Below are 20,159 nucleotides of genomic sequence, written 5' to 3' on the forward strand. Positions count from 1 at the left end.
CACTAGACGTACCCTCCCTTCCAAGAACAATCTGCCTCTAAAAATCATGACCATAGCATGTCCATAATTTTATTCTTTTTTTTCTGCAGAAAATATTTCTAGTATGATGTTCTCCAATAAGAATTTCTAGAAAAATTATTTCTCGGTCTTACTATAAGATGTGTTTTTTGTTTGGTCCAATGTGGTATTATAACAGATTCTTTCCTTACGAAATTTTTTGTTGAAAATCTAATTCGAAATTTTATTGCAAGTTCTTGCCCGTAAGCTAATTGCAAGTAACATGAAAGGACGGACAGAAAATGGGGGGGAGGGGGCGCCATAGACTCTCTGTAACATATGATCGATTGCTAACCGAGTCACGTGTCCTATCTGCATAACGTGACGTCACAAAAGCAGTGGATTGCTCATTCCTCGACAAAGACTGGAGCCGATCAGTCGATTTGGGTAAGTCCAATTTTTGTGTTGGCAATTGCAGTTCAACTTTCATTCAATATGACCTAGTCTTTTAGAGGCCAAATTGAACATGTATGATGATTTTACACAAATTACAATGGGAAAAATACACGAATTATGTGAATAATTTTCACGGAATCCCGTATGTAACATAAAAAAAAATATCATGAACCTTCGATTGTACCTCAGTGCTGATATTTTGAAAACAGGATCTATACACGGATGTGTGAAACGTAGAGCGAACAAAAAAGAGCTAGATTTCGCAACAGATGTAATAATACTATGGCTCCCTGTTTAAAGAACGTGTACAATCGACACGAAATTGACTCAATGTTCAATGATAGTAAAGGCCTTTAGTCAACATTAAAACGATCTTTAATGTCAAATCAAAGACGCAAAATGACATCATGTTAGTTAAAATCCCCCCACGCCATAAGGTGTATAGGGCGGAACCAATCTCCGTTTCATAGCCCTGGGCCACACTGGTGCGCAATCACTGCAGCATATGGCTAGTCCACTGGCAGTGGAGGTTGTTTAACTTCCATACTATGTTTCAGAAGTATGTACCATTTTTACAAAGTCTTTGGTATGACTCCATGCGTCTTTTATCCAGACGTGTCCTACCCGGGCACGAACTCGGGCCTTCTGTCTCCTCATAATTTGAACCAGATGTGGTAAGTGACAGAAGCGCAGACCACTACACCACAGGGACACGCCAAACGACATTATGAGCGAAGGACTAAATTAAAAAAAAAACAATGAAATGATTTGGGACCTACCCCAAAATTTTCGGCTGAATCCCACCAACCTAGCTTTGTTTACTAAATGGACCCGTCTACTGCTACTTCCGGGAGATGACGTCAGAGACACGTGACAGTGTAGTAGTGAAACAGAACGCGACACAGAGATTATACTTTTAAGGTCTCATTCATGTAGGACTCCGAGTGGGTACCCCAAAAAGTAAACGGTTGCATGGACTGGTGTTTATAGCTGTGAGAAAAAAACAATAGAAGATGATGAGCTTTAGCAGCAAATAAAGCAGATCCTGTCTTTTCAAAGATAGGCCGTGTTTTTTAAGTCTCGCGACGATCGCCATATCCTGCTTTTATCAAACCTACATCATCAGATATCTTGATGGATTTTCGATGTACAGCATTTCTGTTTGATAACAAAGGAAAAGATACGTAGTTACGTAGCCAGTTGGAATATTTCTTTTACACGTCCAACGGCATTTTCCAACGTTGCATGAAGGTTTCCCTGCATGAGAGGTTCTCTTTTCTATGTATGTATCTGTATCTGCACAACCGATATAATTCAAATTAACCGATTTTGAAAAGTGGCGATCTTAGTGTACTAGACGAAAAAACGATGTGTCGTATTCTACAGGACATATTCATTGAATGTAAAAGTCAAAGATGCCCCTTTGCTTGTTTGTTTATTTATTTTTATTTTGTTATTTTATTTCACGTAAGCCTGTGCCTCTGTTGACAGTTATGAACCGCGGGTGGAGGAATACCGTTCTGGTGGTGCTCTCCGCCGTCTGGATCATTTTCATTACGAAGAAGATTACGGTACGACTTTTTCGTGTTGCTATGGCGTTGCTATGGTGTAATCACTGTCCGCCATGTTGAATAGGTAAACCTGGAAATCGTTATGTGACTACAGTTTCGTGCAAGCACACTAAGATGGCAGAATACAGTTTTCGGTCCATGGGGATTTCTATATAGTTATGGGCCACAAGGTGACTGGCTTCGACGTTGTAAAAATCATAGTGGGGTGCACTTGAGAAATACGGAAAACGAATAAATGTTTGAGTTTAGGGTAAAATCTACAAATGTCTCAAAAACCAAAACATTCTGTCGGCGTATCGGCTCCTCACGCCCACTTTGAAACAGCGCTCTGCGGGGGATCACTGAACTGCAGCCGACTCACCCCGAGAGGCGGTTGAATAAGAAGGCGCATTTATACACAAAGCGGAAAAGGTCCACTATTCAAATCCTACAGTCTAAAATCCGACATATATGTACACCACACAGCACAGTAAACACATGGATGCCTCTCACATGCAGCTTTCTACCCAGTCTTCAAGAGTTTGGGCCGCACTACATTTTGTAACTGTGTTCTGCGACCTTAAACGCGTGCAAATTCACGGATCTAAATCTTCCAGATTCAACCAAGCCGCCATCTTATCTATCGATCATCGTTATATATCACGTGGCCATACCGACCTCATATTGGTAGGAGTGCGACATTATCAACTACATTGTACAGCAGAATCCGCTTAACTGCACAACCCATTTATCAGCGTTTTTGGTGCAATTATCCGGCTGGTGCAATAATGCTGGACCGCAACACCAGCAGTTAGTCAGAAACACTTACTAGCACAAAGAAATCAGACGAAATTATGCAGTTAACTTAATTTACATATATAATGTAACAGTTCTTGCGCTATCATACCTCATAGAACCAGAAAAATATTGAGTTCACAGTTCCAGTTGCAGGGTTTACAAACATGTACTGATATTCTTACATGGCTGTGGTACATGTGGTTATAATTCCAATAAAGATTTTTAAATCAGTGGCTAGGTACACATGTAGAAAGAGAAAATATGCTTGATTCGCACAGCAAAGAAACTCCGACTGTAACGTTATGTCTAGAATAATGACTTTGGTCTTTTTAGTTTAAATGACGGTAGGTATGACTAATACAAACTTGACACCTTATCTACAACTTAAGTCAACAAATTACATTGTAAGTCTCACACTCGTGTAAGTGAATGCAAAAACAAAAGATAAAAAGGCGCTGATAGCGTAAAAGCACAACAAGGAGGATCTACGGTGGTCAGAAATCAAACTGAATCTTAATCTACATTTAGCGAACACTACTCCGCATGTAATGTATTTCTGAAATACAGCACATGCGGAGTTACCTTCTTATCCACAACTTGTTTCCACGAATTACACTGAAAAATCTGTCGTAAAATGGCCAAATAAGGAACAAAATGGCGTCGATAGCACCTCTACAGAAACGTCAGCATCCCATCAGCCATTACATGACACCTTAAAATAGATTGATAGAAACATTAGTGTTAGAATTACATACAGTTTTAAAATTGGTGGAAAATAATGATTGATATTATGATGTTGCATTGTCTTAAAAATAATTTTGAAAAGGTTAAAGGCATCCAGAGCATTTTAGAGGCTTGAAACTTGAATAAAACCCCTCAAATTTCTAGTCATTCCTACACATAGTGAGTTTCAATAAGACTATACCATTACATATCGACGTTAAAGGAGTAAAGATATGATGTCGTTGTGTGGTGAGAACTTATAGAAGATACAAGCGCTAATAGACTGATCCTGACTGTCTGTCACAATTGGCGGCTCGACCAATGAGAGTGACTATATGTCCGTCAAATGTTTGCATTTGTATGTTTTGATTTTCCTTTTTATACATTTCAACGGAGGTGGGCGGAGCTATGGTATCGGCCTATTTACACTAGGCGCGTGAAACTTAAAGATCATTATGTCATGAACAGTGGCATTAAATATCAAATTCATAGAGATTACAGCAACTCGAATATTTCCAGTTTGAAGCCTCTAAAAATACTCTGGGTGCCTTTAAAGGCAAGTCATACCTGACACTGAAAGGCCTGGAGGATGCCGCCATTGGCTGCCGCAGCAACCCTGGCTGCCTCCTTCCTCCTTGCCGCCTTGTGCTGATCAGACTTCCAGTGTTGGTTGACGCAGTCCTTTCTCATGCCGACAACGGGGTCTTTTGACCACCACATTCTCCCATTGTGCTGTGACTGGTTGTGCCGCCTACAGGTGCTGCACAGCATCCCGATGACTTCTTCTCCGTTAGCCTCACCGTAAACGGGCACCAACCAGTGATACTTTGGGATGTCCATCCATTCGGGGTCCCATCCCACTTTGTGCTTGGATGTCCTAAATTAAACATATCGTTGAAGAGGTTCATCAGTCACGTATAATAACAATTACAAGAATATTTCTCAAACAGTGACTTAAAAAGGTAGCGAAATAAGCACCTCCAAATTTTCGACCGACGCCTTCTGTACGTCTTGTTCACGGAGTGACCTAGTCTCGCGAGAAACACGAGTCTCGCGAGAACACGATCCTCACAAGTCTCGGCCTAGCCTCGTGTTCTCGCGAGACTAGCTCACTCCGTGAACAAGACGTACAGAAGACGTCAAAAATTTGGAGGTGCTTATTTCGCTACCTTTTTAAGTCACGTTTTGAGGAATATTGCTGTAACTAAATTAAAGATGAAAATACGTTTGTGAAGGTTAGACACCCAGGTAAACGACATATAAAGAGAATTCAAACTGGATGAAAAATCGGAGATTTATTTCCGGACGTTTCGAGTGACATCCATCACTCTTCTTCGGCGTCACTAAAATGAACTAGCAGAACTAACCAGTGCTTATTTACAATAACTAGAAAAACCGGTGTTACATAGCAAATCACACAGTCGTCATGCATAATCGTCATTGAAATGTAGAATTAAGTTGGGAAGTTTCCTATATATATGATCAGACAACACCATGGAAACAGCTATTGTCCTTTGGGTGGGGGTAGGGCGGGGTGAGAGAATTTTTGTCAGCAACACTTAAAGCAACTCTAACATTTACACGACAAGGCATTTTATATACATGTATTGGGATAAAGGGCACACCACAAAGTGTGAAATGTCAAGAAGATTTGGCTTGGCTTGAGTATATCAACAAAAGACATGGCTTGGGTATCTTCAAGTCGAAATAAATATGAATTGAATGTGTCAATTATATTTACAATACAAAGCGTATTACAGGTTGGGATAAAGGACCCAAGCAACATGTGTGAAATGTTCACCACAAGGTGTGAAATCAATGCTTGGGCTTGGCTATCTTCAAAGACAAACGGCTTGGGTATCTTAAAGTTGAAATTAAATTCATTCAAAGCGTCAATGTTGCAACTATTCAGCAACATAATTCTAGCAACCTTATGTGGAATATACTTGTGCTTGTAACATTTCATACAACCATCCATACAGTTACTACATTTAGAGGTATTCTCCCGACCTTGCAAATTATTTTTGAGCAAACATAGATCGATTTCGTTTTCATAGATTTAGAATCATTGCAAAAATTGATTTTCTTTAAATACAATAATCATCGGTCTCGAAATGATCTTTTAAAAATATGGTACCGTTTGAAATTCGCCTTCCTTTTAGCAACTTTCTTGGTGATGTCATTCTTGTTAGCGGTGACCCGCTCTGTGCCGCCGAAGGGCCGCAAAATGGTCTCCGCGCTGCCCGAGGCCGCCGTATTTCGCTCCTCGGAACTGCCCCCCCCCCTCCCACTTTGCCGCTTCGTCGCTGGCTCGTCATCGGCAACACGATCTGTGGCTACCGCCAAAGACGCGGCAAAGAACGCGGAGATCTTCCCCTGGCCGTTAATGGGCTTCGCGTAGCGCTTGCGTTTCGGCATAGTCAGATCGTCTCGATATAAACAAAGTCAGCTGAAGTTGTTTATGTGGAAATCCCCGCGCGGGAAATGGCCTATAAAGCCGTCATACGCGGACCGAGATTCTACCAATAAAATCGCTCCATTTTGTGCGTCACGTTTGAATCGACCAATAAGACGGAATAATGAACTCTCGCGAGATTTGATGACGAGTTGTTGCGTTGCTTCGCGTGAAAATGGCGTCCATCTTTGTTAGCGAGCCCTGGCGACAAAATTGAACCCGTCCCGATGTTGTTGTTTTTTGCGACGTTATCAGCGAAAATATGATAGGGAAGACCCTAAATTTGAAAAATTTGGGAGTGGCGCTGGGAATTTCAGGAGAGGTGCAGCGCCCTTGTACCATTGCGTAGGGTAGGCGTGCGTTTCTTAATGGTGACGACACGCCCCGTGACCCGCCCGGGACCTCCCATTCGATTCCTATCAACGTGGCTGTCATTGGAGAACGCGTTCTTTTGTTACTCAAACCAGTTTCAGACATATTGGCGGTATTGCGCCTTTACACGGGCAGGTATCGGCTCATTTGTACCGCGTTTGCCAATTTTTCAATTAATAGCGCAACTTTTTTAGTTAATTTGTCGAGGATTTTTGAAAAAAAATGAGGTAGTTATCCGGCATTGGTGCCAAAGCGCCGTACAGATATGCGGAGTCACAAACAATGCACATGTATGAAGCATTTTCTATTACTAGTATATAATGGAACCGGTTTGGGATTTTTGGATTAAATGGAATGTACGTTAATCTGAGGTGCAATTAAGTGGCTTCTGCTGTGCCATTATTTGATAAAGTATTTAATTAAAACATGGCGGTGGTGTTATTTTCCTCATGTAGACCTGGAAAGGACATGATAAAATCCCGACACCAATACCAAAGCCACGGGTCTTTGTGGGTACCAAGAGGTCAAACAACACGAATCTGGGACCGTCCATCATTGAGAAGGTCGAGCCTCGTCTTCGTGAGCAAGTCACGTGCCCAAACAAAACGGAGGTCGTCGTCTTAAACAGGGACCAGCTGTACCGCCAAGGAGACGTCCTGGAGGTGAGAGTAACGGCACGTGACGTAGAGGGAAGACGGAAGACGCACGGCGGAGACTTCTTCCGGGCCAGGCTGATCGGGAACCGCTCGCTGCAGGAAAGTAGTGCTGGCCACGTGACCGACCACGGTAACGGCACCTACACTGTGCAGTTCCCGCTCTACTGGGTAGGGGGCGTCTCGGTACGTGAAAAATGTTGTGGCTGTGTCAGGCCGTGAATTTTCACAATATTTTCCCATATCAACAGCTTGGCGTCCTTATCTCGATTGGAATAAGGCCTGGTACGGAGCTCGCTTCGGCAGCCGCTCGCTTACTTAAGCCCCCCTCTCACTGGACCCGCGGCACGCTGGCGGCGTCGCTGCGTCCTAAACTGGCTTTGTGTTACCCTTGACTTTATAATGGGAATATCATGCAAAATGTACACGTTCTACCAAAAAGACAACAAAACACACAAAGCTTCGTTTTTTGTCGATGAAATTCGTTGAGTGCTTTGTCAACTCGATCGGTCGCAGCGACGCCGCCAGCGTGACGTGGGTCCAGTGAGAGGGGGGCTTAGGATGCTCGAGAAATTATCATGCAGTCAGCACGGGTTCGTAGCCTGGAGTCCAGCCTTGTTCGCTTTGGCACGCTCCCAAAGATCAGCTAGTCTGCCAGGCTAGCGGAACTCTAGGAGCCGGTAAAAGCTAACAAGGCTGGACTCCAGCCTACAATTTTGGGCAATTCAAAGCAGTATTGACACCGCGATGCCCACAATAACTTGTTGGATTGTCGCATGTGGTACCAAGTATGTCTACATTGCCCTATGTTTTTGGCAGTGCAATTCCGTAACTTTTCTAATCTAATTTTTATTTTGTGAATTGAAACTGTCCTGTGTCATTCCCGGTAGGTCCGGATCCAACTCGTCCACCCGAGCGAAGCAGTCAGGGTTCTCCAGCAAGTGCGAGAAGTTCCAAACAAGAGAACCTTCTACTGCACTTTTGTCGGTGTAAAAACAGGCATCACAGAAGAGCGTCAGTGCTTCAGTTCTCCCTACCCCAAACTTCCGGCCCATCAACAGTGCGATTTCTCAAAACCGGACGCGAACGGAACTTGGTTCTGTGAGAGACCGGAGAACCTCCCGTGCGACAGCATCTTGAAGTGCAGGTGGCTGCGCACGGGATTTGGGAATGTACTGGGCCTTGCGTCTACAGAAGAGAAGAAATTCTTCAGAGAGTAAGTCCCACAAGATGCCCCATACAAGTACATAAGTAAGGCTACAACAAGTAGATTGTATGGATGGCATCCTCTGCAGCGCATGCGATTTTAATGCAAGAGGGCGAAAAAAGATAAATTTTCAGTATTGACACCATAAACGTTGTAATAAGAATTGAAGCGACAAAACAGTATTACAGCTAACACGTCTTTTATTTCTGTATTTAAAGGCATCCAGAGCATTTTATGAGGCTTGAAACTTGAATAGAAGAACTCCAATTTTCCTACCCACAGTAAGTTTCAATGACACTATACTATAACATATTGACATAAAGGGGCAAAGATACGATGTCGTGTGGGTGAACTGAGAGAAAACCCAAGCCCTAATAGACTGATCCTGGGTGTCCATCACAATTAGCGGTTCGACCAATGAGAGAGCGACTGCATGTCCGTCAATATATTGCATTTTATGTTTTAATTTTGCATTTCTACATTTGACGGAGGTGGGCGGAGCTATGGTATCGGTCTATTTACACTAGGCCCGTGAAACTTAAAGATCACCATGTAGCTTATTTTTGTGCCGCATTTGAGCACTTTGAATAAGAAATCCGCACGCAAAGGTGGGTAACAGTGGCATTAAATGTCAATTTCATAAAGATCTCAGCAACTAGAGTATTTCCAGTTTGTAAGCCTCAAAAAATGCTCTGTGTGTATTTAACACAAAGTGACACAAGTGTGGTAGACTAGTTTCACTTACCATGGTGGCAACTGCACTCCTGGCCACCTCACCAGTGTCACTTCTATAGAAATACAATCAAGGCTACCACGTAACATATTTTCACATTTTTGGTACCTTCTTGTCGTGTCAACCAGTTAACCCTATCTGGAGGGAACAAAATTTCTTGTTCTTTTTATTTTTCAAAATCAGGTCGCTTATCTCATCCATAGCATTCACTTGCTTTGGTCTTAATGCAAGTTGATTAAAAGATTTTGGTACATAACCAATGTATTGTTATCATCTGCCAAAGTCACGGTCTACCGCCGATCACCTTCCTCAAGGCAATATTGGCTGGTTCTACTTCACACTACAGCTAGGTGTCGCTGCAGTGTGAAGTAGAACAGGTAGGTGTCGCTGCAGTGCGCAGAATGCGGTCCCAAGCGTGATTTAGTTTTTATCCCCCTCGTCATGGTTCATTGCAAGTTCATACATGTAAATATACTTGCATGAATGCGATTATCATTTTTCAATTCAAACATATCGAAAACACGGCGGTCGGGTGCTAAGGTCAACTTTCCACTGAATGGGAGGGTGTCAGGTCACCGGGACTACCACGCCGTCCGCGGGGGAGCTGTAACATCCTCTAAAAGATCATGATAGTTAGAGAAAACGCACGTGTTTCGCCAATTGTAAATGAAATTAGCCAATGGCAATGTCTATCCCTCAAATTCTGCCGTTTTACGCATGTTGCTTAATTTTGTCGGAATATTTTCTTAAATACGCCAAATTGGCTGTTTTAGGATGTGTTTTCAGTGGACAAAGTACTAATAACAAATTGGTTTTAAAAAGTTGGTTCTAAACGTGACTAAAATCCTAGTCTTGTATATTCCGGACAATAACAGTACTGTTGAACTTTCTGTCTTTGGGATTTTTAATCTTTCATTTAAATCATTTCATCATTTCTACGGCCGAAACAAGGTCGGAAAATACATTTTTTTTTAATCAAACAAAATTTTCCTCCATATCTAAAAAAACACAAACTGAGACAGGAGATATCAATTCTCGATAATTTAAACACTCAATGAATAAGTTTGAACGCTTTTTGCTCGAGTTTTTCATACCAGCTTGGAAAAATGTCATGCCTCACGCATAGGGGGAGGGGGTACTTGATGCCGGCGTAAACAAGTCCTGCAACATTCAAGGTCATCAACAATGGCACCAGTAGCTTGGTTATATGTTACATATGTCAACAACAAAATGACAGCAAAGATATACTGTTCAGAAAATGGTTTGCATTTGTAATAAAGAGTGTTTTCATCTTATGGAAGGCACATCGGAAAGAAAGGGCGTTTTGGCGCGGATTTACAGTGAAAACCTGCAAATGACTGCGAGTGACCCCGAATAGAACGTCCGTTCTATTCAAATAAGTCACTTCGAACGAGGTCTAAAATAGCTCTAGTAAAAGATTGTTAATGAATAAAGCAGATGTTGACGGATGAAACAACGTTGTTCTCTTCACTGTCACGCATGCGCAGGCCGTATCTGGAAGAAGAACTAGAAGCAAGACCCTCGGTTCCCATCCGCGTCTATCCGCCAGGCATCCCTAGTTCAGCAAATCTTCCTCCGTGTCCTGGGAACGTGTCTGACTCTCTGACCCCGGGTACCCAGGGACATTGGTCACGAGGGGTTTGGAAGTCATCCATCTGCAACGTGCGAGTTTTTAAAACAACGGACGTCCAACGGTGCCTGGCAAATAGGACCGTATACTTACATGGTGCGTCGTGTGCTTGGTGTATTTTACCTCAAATATCAGATGACTCAGATGACATATTGTGTAATATAAGTTACCTACGTAATGTGAACCTAAGTTTTTGCTTTGTTAACGATTTAATTTGGAGCTCAGCCTTGGGCATTTTTTCCATATGCGCTTCAGTTTTGTGCTGTTTTTTGTTTCTTCTATGTATTCTAGTCTAACGTTACGTTTTGTGTACGCCTTCATGCTTTGTTAAAGTTTGTATTGAATTTTGAATATTGTCAACATGGCTAACCCTTTGCAATAGCCATCGGCTAGTTGGGTAGCCCTGGCTGTACTTTTTAACATCCAAATCAATCAATCAATCAATCAATCAATCAATCAATCAATCAATCAATCAAATCAAATCAATGTTACAGCAACGGACCAGGAATTTCAGTGTCCTGCAACAGTGGGGTTAAATTCGAAGCGCCACCAACTGACCAGTTAAGACAGTCAAGTTGGTGAAGGTTGGTTAGTGCTAGGCTTAAAGGTCCGGACCAGTTAGACTATTCAGTTGGTGGCGCTTGAACCCCACTGTTACAGTTTAAAAACGCCGCTTTTGTGGCTCAGCTGTCTCTCTCATCCTATAAGTCACCTCACAGTTCCAAATGCGCATGAGCAACCGCGATGAACTGTGGTCAAAGGTCAATGCTACAGTCCAAGGCGGGCCCCGAAGCCACAAATTTGTCCCGGTGGACTGTCGGGTATATGGGGGGGGGGGGGGGGGGGAGATTTTAAGGCCGGGTTGAAATGATTCGGGGTCCCGGCTAGGCCAAAAAAATAGTCCGTCAGTCGCAAGGCAGTCCCACGGGGTCCGAAAGACTGAAGTGCCAAAATATAACCCGTAAACTACCCGGTGGGGCCCTTTCTTCAATTATGACCTTAGCATTTGACGTGCTGGCCACGCGGATGTTGTTTTTGTCACCAGGGCCCTGATCTTACCCAAAATACCGTACAGCACCGCACTGGGATTGCAAGATGGCTTATTGGAAATAGTTTCAGTCATTAAGGCAATTTTCCAGTCACGGTTGCAGTCAGATGTGCAAAGACTAGGTGTGACAGGTCATTCAGTGTAATATAACCAGCTGTCTCCGCGCCGCGTACCTGCGAAGCTGGTGTGTTACGCCGAATGGCGGTTATACCGACCACACAGATACACTGTACAGATACAATTGAGATACAGCACACTGTTCGTTGCACGAAGGGAGTTAAGTATCTCAATTGTATCTGTACAGTGTATCTGTGTGGTCGGTATAACCGCCATTCGGCGTAACACGCCAACTTCGGTTGCACATGTCGACTAGAGTTGAAGAAATTTTCACTTCATAGAAAGTTGATACAGAGAAGGATGGCGAAGCCTAGTGAAGACTAGTCGTCTCTACGTACCAAGTGCTCGTGCATGAGTGAGTGAGTGAGTGAGTGAGTGAGAGAAACTTCATTATGTACAGCCAAACATAATAGTGTAAACTTCTGCGAAAAGGCCACCTTGCCATTGTAAATAAATAAATAAATAGACTATGTCAATCGTTGCCATTCTCTCCAAGTCCATAGAGTGGTCACCATAAACATTTTAGACTAGCTATAGTGTAAACATCGCGACTGTCTTTCTTGTCACGAACAATAGGAGAGTAACTATCTATATCTATAATTTTAAAATGCGCTTTTTTCCATTGAAAGGTGACTCAACTATACGACAGTGGTTCGAAAGATTAGTGGCGATTCTACCACTACGGAATGTCGAACCGAACTCTCATGGTTTGTCAACTACTTATTTATTTACGTTCAGTTATGTATAAACTGGACCTATTTTCAATTAATTGAAATGTCACCCTTCAAGTTAAATCGATTTACATCTCCGGTAACTCAAAACCAAGCCCTTAAAGATTTGATTCGGTTTTGATTTCTTAATGGCGTGTTCACAAGTCTTTGTCAGTGCCATTTTATTGTTCCTATATGTATTTCGGTGACTTGTAGCTCAATAGAAGACATCTCAGTGACGTGACTGTCAGGCACTTTTAGAAAACCGCTATTGCATTGCATTGATTGATTGATAAAGAGGCGAAGCCCAAATTTCCGATGAAAATTAATAGGCTTCTAAACGTACAGGCTGTGCTTTCACGGGTTGCAGTTTATCGATCTGCATATAGCGACACCACTGTTTGTTCGTCACCCCAACTGTATTTTTTTCGTTATGCTGGTTTTATGTATGATATGCCATTTATAGTTGTGAAAAGTGGAACGTCGGAACGTTGGAACGTCGCTGTCCACTTCCGGTTTCACCACGAGCCCCTTCAAGTACAGATGGCGGCTCTCTTCTCCGACATGATATACGCTGCAGATCATCTGGACTCCATTCAGGGAGGGCCGAACACGGTTGTGGTCCTGAGCCTGTGGGCTCACTTTACCGCGGAACCGCTGGACATGATCCGGTCGCGACTGCACGCCATACGGCACGCCATCCACCGCCTCCAGCGGAGGGACCCGGGCACGCACGTCTTCATCAGGACGGGGACCACGCGGGAGCACAAAGGTCAACAACTCGTGTTTTACTTGAAGGGGAGCGACTGGCTGGCTTACCAGATCACGGAGGTGATACGAGAGATGTTCCGGACGGACCCAGACGTGGTGGTGTTGGACTTTTGGGACATGACAGTCTGTCAGTGGGGCAAAGACAACGTGCACCCAGATCAAACTGTGGTGGACAATGAACTCAACATGCTGCTGTCTCACGTCTGTCCCAAGTAGAGGGGTGAGCGAAGCAAACTCGGTGGTTTATTATATAGTTATATGTCATTGACCACGCGCTATGTCACCGTAGACACCGAGGGAAAAGTGGGTCATTAAAGTTATCATGTAGGCACTTTGACACTGATATTGTTTAAAAGTTGAAGTCATCACTACAATTGTGCATTACTGGCCGATCACAAGTCTTCATTAAGCCAAGCTTATGACGCTATGGCTGTATAACTAAAAGTATACACAATGTGCATGCAGCAATTAGGCGAAAGTAATATAATAGTCAGTGGTTTATGAGCTGGTTTTAGGTCACTGGACAGGCATTGTGTCAGAGGCAATGTGTTTTGGTCACTTGGAGTTTGGAAGTCATCCATCTTTGACGTGCAATTTTCAAAATAACGGAAGTCCAACGGTTCCTGGGCAGCAATGCCGCAGCAATGCCGCAGCAATGCCGCAGCAATGCCGCACCAGACCCGGTATTTTGATGTTGACAATTCTAGGCTACGCTGTTATAGTGAACCTTTCTCTCGCCCTATAAGCTTCTGGTTCGGAATCTCATCAGACCCTATGATATGAATTATATACGATAAAGGTCTTATACCTACATAAGGCTGTGATAATTATCTTCATGTGTAAAATAAGGATAGAATAAGAACAGGATGTCATCATAGCTTTAAGTGATACATTTACTGTGTTGGTCTCCAATTGTACATTGGAAGAAGATGACATGTAAAGTTACGAAACTAAAAGAAAAATTACTACATATATTCTATATGTTTGACATGTTCATTAACATACACGTAATACATAGTGTCTTATTGATACCGTGTTTGTCAGTGAACGCTAGCTTTAAATTTTCTTAGAAGTACATGTAGGTTTATTTCTTACACCTACAAACTGTAGAAAGTGATATTACTCACAATGTAAACAAACATCAGTGTGAAAAGCAGGGTTAGCTATATGAACATCAACACTTGTGTTGGTGAGAACACCAATGTTCATGTGAACACCAGTGTTAGTGTGAACACCAGGTATAGCGTGAACACCAGTGTTAGCGTGAACACCAGTGCTAGTGTGAATACCAGTGTTAGTGTGAACACCAGTGTAAGTGTGAACACACAGTGTTCGTGTGATTATCAGTGTAAGTGTGAACACCAGTGTTAGTGTGAACATCAGTGTTAGTGTGAACACCAGGATTTGTTTGAACATCAGTATTTGTTTGAATATCAGTGTTTGCATATAATGAAAGGCAGACAGTATGAGCTTCAGCGTTCGTATGAACATCAGTGTTAGTTTTAAGTATATAAAGTATATTCTGTAGAAGTTCTTGCCTACAAATAAGCTATTGTTTATTTGGAAATGTATAGATACCCCACTGTGTTCATTCTGCCATGAAGGGGGTGAATCATACCTGCATGTCTTTTGGGAATGTCAGAATTTAACCCTCTTTTGGAACAAAGCAAAACCTGGTATTAGCGTAAAACAGCTAAATATTTACTGTTAAATGGATTTGATGTTATTTTTTGTGCTTTGGAACTCCCCCCCCCATTGAAAATTTAATAATGTTACTAGCCAAGATTTATATGTATATATATATATATGATATAGGAGATTCTTTTTACACAACCAGGTAATCTCATCTGTCAGACACCGAAACGTCAGCAGGTGAGATTACCTGGTTGTGTAAAAAGAATATACATATATATATATATATATATATATATATATATATATATATATATAGAGAGAGAGAGAGAGAGAGAGAGAGAGAGAGAGAGAGAGAGAGAGAGAGAGAGAGAGAGAGAGAGAGAGAGAAAATCTAAGGCCTTGAATTTTGATTCCTTTCTCAGCTATGTTTATTTCTTTTACAAGATAGAATATTACATAGCCCTGAAGAAAGGCAAGCTATAAAAGCACCTGGGGAAGTGCGGCACTTTATGCAGCTAAATATCTTATATATATCGTATATGCTTAAGTTCTTGTTTAATTCAACTTCTGTTATTATTATTCTCATGTTGGAAATCCCTAGATTTTAGTGTTACATTACATTTTAATTTCTGTTCGATGAAATATATGTTATCATTATTGTTAACCGTTATAATAACTTCTGTTATTATTATTATATATGCTTTCACATTATCTGTACAATATCGATTCTTGCTGGATGGCTCGCTTATTGTATTTGTTTATAAAAAAAGAAAAAAAGGAAAAGTGTGAAAAGCAGTGTTATTGTGAACTCCAGTGTTAAAGGAGTATTCCACTCTGTAAGCGGGAATTGTCATTCCTCTGAGAATGAATCGTTATCCTTGGATCTAGTTTGTCTTGTAAAATTTACCATGAGTGGGAGCCTGAACGCAAGGCGCTACATGATAGTGATCAAGGCATGAAACCCCCTAAGGACCCATCCAACAATCCCAGAGTTCAATGCGCGGTGCGGTACCGAGGGGAGGGCTTGCCAGCATGGAGGGAGGGCATGCCAGCATGGACCCCGATGAGAAAACAGGTTGGTACTGGTATAGATGACGATGCTATGACGTTTAGGAATACATTTTTGAGTAGACCAAATGTGTGTGCACAATCTTTATCAGAACTGCCTGGCCAGCGCTTTTCGATTTTATGTTGTTGTTGTTGTTGTTGTCCTTCTGTAGTTTTCTACACGCATACAAGTAGCCATTTTAGATAGCAAAACCGTATTTTTAAGAATGCCAAAAACTCTGTATTCCAAGATGCGATACACTTCAAACTTGTTGTGTACATTCCTGAATATATGATAGTCACTCGGCTGTTTTTGATAGCGTATCAAATGAACTGTTAGCTAGAAATTCGGGCCAGAAGATGGCTCAGTTATCATAGACGCCATTTTACCTGGGTATGGGACCTACAAAAGGCTCCTCACTATAGTGCCAAAATCTCTGTCCTCCATAACACCAGCGACTTCAGAATTTGTGTGTACATTCCTGAATATATGATAGTCACTCGGCTATTTTCGTTAGCGTATGAGATTAACCGTTAGCGAGAAATTCGGGCCAGAAGATGGTTCAGTTCTCATAGACGCCATTTTACCTGGGTATGGGACCTACAAAAAGCTCCTCACTATAGTGCCCAAATCTCTGTCCTCCCAAACACCAGCGACTTCAGACTTTGTGTGTACATTCCTGAATATATGATAGTCACTCGGCTATTTTCGGTTAGCTTATCGCGACAACCGCTAGCGAGAAATTCGGGCCAGAAGATGGTTCAGTTCGCATAGACGCCATTTCGCCTGCCATAATGGTGACCTACATTCAACTCCACTCTAAAGTGTCAAAATATCTGTATTCCAAGATGTGAGCGACTTCAAACTTTTTGCGTACATTCCTGAATATATGATAGTCATTCGACTGCTTTCGTTAGCTTATAGAGTCAACCGATGGCGAGAAATTCGGGCCAGAAGATGGCTCATTTCTAATCGACGCCATTTTGCCTGGATGTTTACATAATGGACTGACCTACATTCAACTCCACACTAAAGTGCCAAGATCTCTGGATTCCAAGACCTTAGCGACTTCAAACTTTTTCTGTACATTCCTGGATATATGATAGTCACTCGACTGCTTCCGTTAGCTAGGCACATCAACCGTTAGCGAGAAATTAGGGCCAGAAATGGGCTATGCAAGCAGACGTGCTGATTTGTCATGGACTCCATTTTTTTTGTTATTGACATTTGGTCTGCGCTAAATTCAACTCCTTACTTAACTTCTCAAGTACCCGAATCTCTGTATTAGACTTCAAAATTTTTGTGTACATTCCAGGATATATGATAGTCAAGCTTTATGATTGTTTTAACAATCATATAGCTTGACACAATTTCTCGCAAACTCTATAACTATAACTTATAGTTAAAAGCTTTCAAGCTTATAGTTATAGAGTTTGTGAGAAATTGTGTCTGAGGTTGGCCACACTAACAGACACCGCCATGATTCATTTGATCTGGCTTATTTCAGGTCAACATATGACTTCCATTTGTACTCTGATTACATAAACTATGTATCTATCTATATCTATATGACGCAGAATGTCTGTCTTAATGTTTTCATGTATACTTTCAGTAAATACATTACTGTCATTTTGTTTTTTTGATAGAAATGGTAAGGACGCCAAGGAAAGAAAATCCAAGGAAAAGCCCAGGGAAACGCCCAAGACAAAAGGTAGTGTTTTTTTTTAGTATAATTTATATAATGTAGAAAATGATGTAACATCTCTAGCTTGTTCTCATCTATGGACACTTACTTCTTGCAATGACAACGTTGAATTTTATCTAGGGCTCGGCTGTCATATTGTGTGTCATTGGTAAGATTACTTCTTATGGTAAAAAAGAGGGAAAAAAAGTGTATGATACTAGCTGGGCCTGACATTCATTGTTTGGATAATTACTGCACTGGTACCGGTGCACCTAACCAGTAACCTAAAGATGTAAATGTACATAAATATTTTTGTATGCATAGCATAGAATAGTAAACAATGAATTATAAACCTTTTCTTAGAGTAACTTTGAAATTCTATGGCTAACTAAACAAGTAATATAATAATGTTCTTTGTTTTTGGACAAAATGTCAAGCTGTATAATACAAGTAGTGTACAATCGTACATCTTCATGATTTTTCTTTTTAATGTGAAGGAAAATTGCCGGCTTAGCATTATTTTGGCACCTCTGTATCAATGAATTAACTCTACGTATCACAAAGATGTAGTTGACTTCAGAATACATTCTCTCTGCAGGTGATCTAAAGTGGCTTCTGGGCTACACCAAAAGGCAAAGGGATGATGTGGTGAAGAACATCTACGAGAAGGACTACACTTTCAGAAGAATGCTGTTGGAGGCTGTCGTGCACAGGCGCCGGGAGTCCAATGAGTACTGGGGGGACCAGGTGCTCCCAAAGCCAGACTTACCCCCCTAACATTGCCCACATTCCCAGGCCAGACAAATAGGCAGCTATTGCGCAGTACCAAACAAGTTTTGAAGACCATAAGCCAGCCCCTTTATATGCTCAATCATTCTGTAGTCAATTTAATTTTTTTCCTCATTTTTTTCAGCATACATGCCTTACATGACTAAACTACATGTATATGTAGTTTATGTTTTGAAATGTTTTGAAAATTCTGGTGCTGTCTCTGCTATAGACACATAAAATGTGCAAATACTAGACTATACATATTGATGCTTGAACATGTAACATGAACATGTCAACAGTAGTTTACCTAATATTGGTCCTGGTAGATACTTAGTAATATACTGATGTCATATGTCACAGGTTATGTTTATTAGATTGATGAGGACAAGTTGCCAATTGTATATCCATTGGAGCATTTTATTGATAAATGTCCTGCCTCCATATCTCAGAAGTAAATATTCCATTTTACAACCACCACAAGTTTATGTGTGTCCAACAATACTGTCTCAAATGTAAACACAAGCCATTTTTAAAAATTATTCAGAAATATAATTGTATATCCTTGTAATATACATGTATATGTCTTTCTTGCTGTACAACTAGTTCAAAGGAATGTAGAAATAATGATACTTGGACAGTAGCTAAGGTTTCCATTCGGCCTGCCATATAAATTTAACTATAAACCATGAATAGATAAAAATGAATACATACAGGTACTAGACAGTTTTTTATATTTGGTTGAAACACACCTGTTATGCAGTGTAAGAAGTTTGGGAACCCCTGTGTACATGTAAGACTGTTATCAAGTTTGTTCTTTGACTTACCAGCTAAACCCTCACCCTAATTCTAATACTTACAGTATGGAGTTAGAAGAATACAAACTGATTTATAGACCAACTGGACAGGTGATGGCGAAACATCTTAGCAGCAAAATGTCCTAATTCTGTAAATACAATTTTGGCCATGATATCTAAACCTACATGCCCTTCTGCTCACCTAGTGACCTACTTATCTGCCTCAAGAAAACCTATGTATGTCCCATCTTCAGATGGATAGGCCTGCCTTATCCTGCTGACCACACAGAATAGAACCACACGGCACACTGTTCTTCCTAGGCGTCGTTTGTGAACCCAGCATGTGAATTGCCAGTATCGTAAGATCCTGGGAGAAACAAAAAATGCATGTAAATTGTGATGTTACATTTTTTTTCTTGTATCAAGATTAATACAAGTACTCTGCAGAAGGACGAGAATGTTGTCTTTTTTATGATTTATTTATCCAAATAATATTTCCCTTATCCTTACTACACATCTATTTGAATATGTGCACAATATTTTCCTTATCCTTACTACACATCTATGTGAATATGTAGACAATATCTGGCCATTTTTGTTTAGTCTGATAATTTTCAGATCTTGGAATTGCACTGACAGCCCCCCTCCCACACTGTGTAACATTTTCCGACTTTTCACCCTTAGTAATGCAAGTAATTACAAAATTACTGTCCATTTCTTCACACAAGATGCATCAAGAAAGGTTATTTAAAACTTCTCGGTACGTAATATATCGGGTTATACAGTGGTACGACTACTATGCAGCCAGCACCCCAGGTAAGAACGTCGCAAAGTCCGCCTCACGTTTTCGTGAGCTTATCATGAGTCCTGACACACAGGTCGATGTTGTAGATATGCAAAATAAAACGGACAGAAACAAAGTAACAACATTTACCTATTGCTCAATGGCACTCTGACATCTTGTATTCCAAGGTTATGTCACCGTA

The 20,159-nt window shown here is 41.3% G+C and overlaps 2 protein-coding genes and 1 long non-coding RNA gene across 5 annotated transcripts; 2 read left to right on the forward strand and 1 right to left on the reverse strand.

Moving 5' to 3' along the window:
* Positions 1 to 330: 330 nt before the first annotated feature.
* LOC136435645 (NXPE family member 3-like) lies at positions 331 to 14,236 on the forward strand. 2 transcript variants are annotated; one of them, XM_066429297.1, is made up of 7 exons: positions 331 to 444; positions 1,945 to 2,024; positions 6,807 to 7,190; positions 7,895 to 8,220; positions 10,453 to 10,691; positions 12,390 to 12,467; positions 12,937 to 14,236. In XM_066429297.1, the coding sequence occupies exons 2-7, from the start codon at positions 1,947 to 1,949 to the stop codon at positions 13,455 to 13,457; spliced, it is 1,626 nt and encodes a 541-aa protein (XP_066285394.1). In that variant the 5' UTR covers positions 331 to 444; positions 1,945 to 1,946; the 3' UTR covers positions 13,458 to 14,236. The 2 variants fall into 2 exon arrangements, with proteins under 2 accessions (XP_066285394.1, XP_066285392.1); XM_066429295.1 differs by lacking the exon at positions 331 to 444 and having other exon boundaries at positions 1,887 to 2,024.
* On the reverse strand, positions 2,864 to 6,087 carry LOC136435646 (uncharacterized). 2 transcript variants are annotated; one of them, XR_010755873.1, is made up of 3 exons: positions 4,503 to 4,623; positions 4,092 to 4,401; positions 2,864 to 3,513 (listed from the first exon to the last, which is right to left on the reverse strand). XR_010755873.1 is itself a non-coding variant. In XM_066429298.1 (3 exons), the coding sequence occupies exons 1-3, from the start codon at positions 5,940 to 5,942 to the stop codon at positions 3,496 to 3,498; spliced, it is 609 nt and encodes a 202-aa protein (XP_066285395.1). In that variant the 5' UTR covers positions 5,943 to 6,087; the 3' UTR covers positions 2,864 to 3,495. The 2 variants fall into 2 exon arrangements, 1 of the variants encoding a protein (XP_066285395.1); XM_066429298.1 differs by lacking the exon at positions 4,503 to 4,623 and adding an exon at positions 5,662 to 6,087.
* Positions 14,237 to 15,697: 1,461 nt separating the features above from the next.
* On the forward strand, positions 15,698 to 19,631 carry LOC136435647 (uncharacterized). Its single transcript, XR_010755874.1, has 3 exons — positions 15,698 to 15,951; positions 17,571 to 17,635; positions 18,207 to 19,631. It is a non-coding gene; the product is annotated as an uncharacterized lncRNA (long non-coding RNA).
* The last annotated feature ends 528 nt before the right edge of the window (positions 19,632 to 20,159 follow it).

This window comes from Branchiostoma lanceolatum, chromosome 5 (genome assembly GCF_035083965.1).
Source record: "Branchiostoma lanceolatum isolate klBraLanc5 chromosome 5, klBraLanc5.hap2, whole genome shotgun sequence".
Classification (NCBI taxonomy): domain Eukaryota; kingdom Metazoa; phylum Chordata; class Leptocardii; order Amphioxiformes; family Branchiostomatidae; genus Branchiostoma; species Branchiostoma lanceolatum.

Excerpts from the sequence above, each read along its gene's own strand:
- LOC136435645 (XM_066429297.1), top strand. The coding sequence starts at position 1,947 with ATGAACCGCGGGTGGAGGAATACCGTTCTGGTGGTGCTCTCCGCCGTC. Across the intron at positions 7,191-7,894 it reads ACTGGGTAGGGGGCGTCTCG|GTCCGGATCCAACTCGTCCA; the intron begins GTACGTGAAAAA and ends CATTCCCGGTAG. Across the intron at positions 10,692-12,389 it reads TAGGACCGTATACTTACATG|GTGACTCAACTATACGACAG; the intron begins GTGCGTCGTGTG and ends TTCCATTGAAAG.
- LOC136435646 (XM_066429298.1), bottom strand. The coding sequence starts at position 5,942 with ATGCCGAAACGCAAGCGCTACGCGAAGCCCATTAACGGCCAGGGGAAG. Across the intron at positions 4,402-5,661 it reads AGGAAGGCGAATTTCAAACG|GACATCCAAGCACAAAGTGG; the intron begins GTACCATATTTT and ends TGTTTAATTTAG.